Raw genomic sequence first — 6,380 nt, forward strand, 5'->3', positions numbered from 1 at the left:
TTTCCACTGCTGTTGTCTCTCTTCTTGTTTCTTTTGCTGTTCTTGTATTGCTGCCTTCAAATCTGCTAAGCTGTAGTTTGATTTGCCACTTCTCATGCCCTTCTTCTTTTTTTTTTCTTTTCCGTCCCACTCTCTGACACCAATTTGTTACGTATTTGCTTGTTTGATAATTTCCTGTATAAATTCTTCCCAAGGAACTTCAGTGATACAAATCCCTTCTTGATTAAACCAGTTTATTCTTTCTTGATACAAACTTTTAGTACACAGTAATTCCACAGTCAGTAAGTTTCTCGTCACTTTAAACTTAACAACTTTTATAATACACGCTATAAGTCACAGCGATTCACAATCTATATATCCGCTGGCTTTCTCTGCCAGGCTTATATACTAACAAAGAGGTGTCTCGATCACACTCGAGTTTCACCAGTAATTCTAGAAACTCAGTCACGCATGTGCTAACAGCATTACGTGACTTCCGCTGTCATAACAATGCCAACCAATCTAGAAGGTAACATATTGTTCTTAGTACTGACAAAATAACCTACTGGTTGGATGTCTAATGGTGACAAAAAGACATTTAAATATAATTATATTTCACAACTTTTGGTAGTTTTTTAATTACTTTTATCTTCAAATCATTATATTATAAACTGTTAAAAGGCTTTTCACTCATCTGTCTAAAAGATAATAAAATACCATTTAGGATTGTTATACATTGTATGAAATATAATAGTGAAAACAAAAATCTTAGTGACTTACTATTTTTTGTTAATATTCCTAGAAAGCTGATGGGTCTTCTACTAAGGATTTCAAGAAAACCAAAACTAAAGAGCAAGTTTTAGCAGTATTAAAGACATTTACAGATGGCTATCCTGATGTTGTGGTGAGTCTCTTACTTATTCCTGTTGACCATCTGCATGATGTGGATAACACAGAACCTCATTTTTAAGTAACATAATTTAAATGAGATCTACAGATTTCTGTTATTGCTACTACATGTTTGATATAAACTAATTTTCATGTTTAATTAAAAAAATGTAAATTTTTCTTTTCATGTGTGGTGGTTTTATTTCTGGAAATTTTTAAGCTTTTGGTTGTATTATAAAGAAAAGTAACTTGATTATGTGACTTCTGAAAAGAGTGAATGAAGGGTTTTGTTTTCTGTATATTCCAAAGAAAAAGTACATGAGTCGCCTGAAGGACCTATACAGTGTTCTGGAAAAATCAAAGTTCTTTGCAAGTCACGAGGTTGGTACTTTTTATTTTGACATTTTGTTATGTATGAAATTTTGTGCTGGTATATAATTCTTATTGATAATTTTGAGATTTTTAAGTTTAATTCTATGCTAGATTTGTTTGTGAGCTTGTTATGAGACGGATTTGAAATAATGGACTGTTGTGATATTGTAATGACCCACATATAACTTTCAGTAACTGAAATACAAAGTTCATTATAATGATAAGCAAAATGTATTTATATTCTGTTGATGTTCAGATGATTACAAAACTAAATTAATTAAGTATGCTGTTTGATTGCATTCTTTGTTTCTTCTAGCACATTATATAAATATATATACACACACACACACACACACACACATTTTAATTTTATGAAATTCAAAGTTTTGGCTGATCTATAAAGAAACCAGTAACTGTACCAGTAGGTCAAAAATAAACAGACTATTAATCTGAAAGTTAGAAATTGCCCAAACATATTTCTAATGACCTGCCACAGTTTTTGGAGCCAAATCTATACTTTTGTAACATGGGTTTTTGATGTCTACTGCACATTGGACAATTGTTATGCTTATCACTTTAGTATTGACAAGTATCATTATAGCAAGCAACATGCTGAAGGCCTAACTCATAAATCACACATTCTTTAAATTTAAAATAACACACACACACATTCAAAAATGAAATTAGGAACTTATGGTCATATCCCTTAATTATCCTAATGAGGTCCCCTGATGGGACAGCAGTAAGTCTAAGAACTTAGAATGCTAAAATTCAGGGTTTGATTCCCCACGGTGGACACAGCAGATAGCCCAGTGTGGCTTTGCTTTCAAATAACCAAACCCTAATGAGATTTTTAACTACTACCTAAAAATCCAGATATAACTTTTCACAGAATGTTTTTTTAAGGACAAGGTTCCTGTTATCATGGTAATGATCTTCAGGAATTTCCACATGTATGTAGGATACCTCTTTTGCACATATTATTACAAAGTTGAAGTTAAATAGTAAAGAAATAAAGATAAAGGAAAAGTTGGTGAATATATTAACAAGTACTTCATGAGTTACAGACCACAATGTTTTGTCGGTAAAAAAAAAAGACAATGTAAAATATCAGTAAATTAAATGAAATCTGAAATAGTTATTATGTTATTGCTCGAAGTTATTATATTGTTTAAGTTTTATTAGATGCTCAGGAATTTTTTTGACATTCACTGAATTAGTGAGGAATTGCAGTGGTTAAGCCATAGTTTTAAGAAAATTATACTTGTAAAGAATAAGGAGGTTTCTTTGTTTTATAACATTTAAGAAAGTAATTAATTTTATGTTCAGTAAAAAATTAGTAAGGCATCATTTATGTGGCTTTGAAGATGATCATTTGATGAGTATGAGCGTATACATTTGGAGAATAATATTGGTAACATTTTTTAAATTAAAGCAGCTAGAATATGGTTGGTCTTCCAATTGAGTATCATGAAGAATATTTGTGTTTTTGCTATTTAAGAATATTTCATGTCACTTATAGCTTATAGAAAATTTTCTGTTTTCAACATAATGTTACACGTAGAGTTTGGTTGCTTGATTTTGTTAAAACATATCCATTATAATGTGTGCAGTAATTTGATTAATAAGTGTTTTGTTATAACAGCTTATTGGAAGTTCTCTGTTGTTTGTTCATGACGCCAAGAATGCTGGCATCTGGTTGATTGATTTTGCCAAAACACGCCCATTACCACCAGAAGTACATATCTCGCATCATGATCCTTGGCAGATGGGCAACCACGAGGATGGGTTTCTTTTAGGACTCAAAAATCTTGTACATCTTTTTCAGGTGCTGCAAGAGAACAAGTGAATTAAACTAGTAAAACTGAATCTATAAATTTCTGTCTCAGGGAGGGGGAATGTGATGTTGGTTAAAATCGACTTTACCTCATTTGGGCTACTGAACAGTGTTATATTGACACATGCAAGCTACTTTCCCAGTTAAATCTTGGTAATCCCATGTGATAGACTGCATTCTTAAAGGAAGTAAGGACTTTATTACAAATAACCTCATGTATTGATATATAAAAAATGAGAAATATTAAAATAACTATTTGTACATGTAAACTAGTTTTGGTTAGTAAAAACTAAGTCACATAAGGATCTACCAAGGCTTTTAGAAATTATAGTTTAGATTAATTTTTTAAAACTTTCTAAAGTGTTGGTGCAAATTTTTTAAGGAACTTAATTTTTTTTAATCACCAACAAATCATAGCTTTTGGTTATTCCATGAAATTTATAAATATTCTAATTCCATAAAAGATTCCAGTTTCGTATGTAATGAAAATCATCAATTATAAAGTTATTTTATGATGTTTTCTTGCAATATGGTAATTTTATGTATATATTGAAGAAAAAAAATCATATGATTTAACAGGGAAAAAAAAAAAGATTCAAAATGCTGTTTTATTTTGAATATTGATTATGATTATTATTTTTGTCCTATAGTACTACACTATGAATGTATGTGAAAGGTATTTCAGGATACCATCCTGTTTTTAGTGATTGATGTGTGTTCATTGTGAAGAAATTGTCTCAGAACAGACAATTAGGCATGTTTGGTTGAGATTAGTAGATGGGACAAAGATAAAGTTGACATTCTTCTTCAATACGTAACTAGAAAGAAAGTGTTCTTCTGCTTAAACATTTTAATTTGTTTTGTATAACTTCAGTAAAAATTAACTTTTATGACTTGCTTATAATTATTACTTTAAGTAATTTGAAGTAAGTGATAAGTGCCAACAATATATCTATATTCATTTATAATGTGAACTTGTACAGTGACAATTACTTTTTATCAAGTATTATTCCATTTATAGAACAGTGCTATTTTTGTTAAGTCATTTATATAACGTTTTTAAACTTTTGTGTAACATAATAAAATACATTGATTTATATTTCCACTCTTTGTAAACTTTGAATACATATATAACTGTGTAATAACTGTTGTTCAAGTGTATGAAATAATCATAAATAAAATGCTGACAATGTGGAAACTTTTTTTCCCATGGAAAGTGTTTGTTATGGAAGGTGCTATTATATTTTTTTTGGGAATCTCTTGTTCTAGTAAAAAGAAGAAATCTTGAAATTGTGTGACATATTCTTAGTATACAGTTGACACATAATTACTCATTAGTCTTTTGTACATGTATGCAATAAACTCTATTGAAATATGTGTAGCAAATTTGTTCTTAGTTCACTAGATAACATTTTAAAGATGCATTACTATTAACTAATAATGGGTAAGGTAACCAAAAAAGTCCATAGGAATGTACATGTGAAGAATTTATATAGGTTGACTGACTTCACCTCCAGGTTTGGAATTTGGAAATAATATGCATATATAGTAAAAGCTTTTATTATTGGGCATCTGCTTGATGTGGGCAGTGCCAGATAATTGAAAATTCCAGTTACAAAAGCATTGCCCTTATAATATTTTACAGGAAAATGTTTGACACCTTGTTCATGATCTAAAGTACAGTATTTCTACATCGTCTTTAACAATAACAGTTTTAAACAATAATAATTGTAGTAAAAAACCTTAAACTGTATAAAAACATAAGTACAATATTTTAAATGTGAATCGCAGTACAAGGCAGCTAACAAATGAAACTTCCCGGCAAAAGGAATGTAAACAAAGCCACAACAGTGCCATTAAGCAACAATGAGAATTTATATTTGGAGATATTGAAATTTTTGGTTACAAGAGCTTTCCGGATATGTAAATGTGGATAATGAAGTTTTTAGTGTATATAGCTTTATGATTCTGCATACATACTATTACAGTTAACATTAGTTTATCCAGACTTAATGAGAGTTTCACAAGGTGTCAAAGTGTATGGAAAGAAATGCAAAAGAGCTTTTATTTAAATATTTATAGAAGAGCACCTTAAGTGATGGATTAATACAAGGGTTCTAATTTTGAATCATTATAGACAACTAAATTCTCAGACAAAGATAAATCTAGGAATTCTAAATTACTAAGTACATTTGAACTCAAGAAAGTTATTTTTTGTCTCTGAAACTTACTGAAGTTAAAAGTGTAAGTCATAATTTTGAAAAGTTTTTATAGTAAAATTTATAATAGTTTCAGTAATGTTGTTTTAATTAACCTAATATTTTGCATGATGCTTTGCCTGATGAAGCTACCACACAGAGTATAGTGTACATAAAATAATATGTAAGTCTTCCAACACTATTGTAAGTGAAAGGAACTTGCAACATATATGCCGAGATTAATTTTATGATATGCTACTTATGTATCTACAATCTTAAGCTATTGCCATTAATATGCCAGTACTAATAGCACACATACAATTACTAGATCTAATAAACAATCCAACATTTTACTGTTCATCTGTCAACATGTATATATTAATACAATGATAACATAGCAGCATTTACTAAGCATGAGACACCATTTTACTATTTGTCTGTCAACATGTATATATTAACAATTACGACCATGGTTTTGCCAGTAAAGGCTTCATCAGGCACAGACTGTTTCAAGTATTAATTATATAGTTAGATTCCTTAAATATTTTTTAAATTATTTATAAATGATCTTATAAAAACAAAATATTTTTATTTAATTAAACACTCAACGTTTACAGCTTCTTCAGGAGCATTTACTAAAACTGATGGTACAAAGCTTCAAATGGTTTAATTATTCTGATAATTCAGTGAATTTTAATCATTACAGATTTAAATTTTATGATGTTTTGATTTACAATTTTTAATATTAAGAATGATTATATAAGATTGTTCTCTTTAATATTTAAGTTACTTTCAAATGAATTTAGTTGTTATCTTTATATTTAGCTTACTTTTTGATTATAAGTTGTCAATAATAAGGTATGCTCAGTAACAATGTTATATAAATTGACATTATCTATGAATTACTGCCCCCAGTGGCACAGCGGTATGTCTGCGGGCTTACAATGCTAGAATCCGGGTTTTGATACCCGTGGTGGGCAGAGCACAGATAGCCCGTTGTGTAGCTTTGTGCTTAATTACAAACAAACAAACTATGAACTACTAATCGTCCTAGTATGACCACCTATTATAACAAATAGCACACATTAGTGTACATCAGAAGCTAG

General features: G+C 29.7%; 1 protein-coding gene across 2 annotated transcripts in view; it reads left to right on the plus strand.

The window, feature by feature from the left end:
• Positions 1-4,292, plus strand: part of LOC106457876 (inositol-trisphosphate 3-kinase A-like) — a 64,876-nt gene extending 60,584 nt beyond the window's left edge. For both annotated transcript variants that reach the window (XM_022383924.1, XM_013917325.2), the window contains exons 7-9: positions 782-883; positions 1,177-1,248; positions 2,885-4,292. In XM_022383924.1, the coding sequence (XP_022239632.1) occupies positions 782-883; positions 1,177-1,248; positions 2,885-3,088 (378 nt within the window). In that variant the 3' untranslated portion in view covers positions 3,089-4,292. The remainder of the gene's footprint in view (positions 1-781; positions 884-1,176; positions 1,249-2,884) is intronic.
• Positions 4,293-6,380: the final 2,088 nt, after the last annotated feature.

Source organism: Limulus polyphemus, unplaced genomic scaffold (genome assembly GCF_000517525.1).
Source record: "Limulus polyphemus unplaced genomic scaffold, Limulus_polyphemus-2.1.2 Scaffold384, whole genome shotgun sequence".
Taxonomy (NCBI): domain Eukaryota; kingdom Metazoa; phylum Arthropoda; class Merostomata; order Xiphosura; family Limulidae; genus Limulus; species Limulus polyphemus.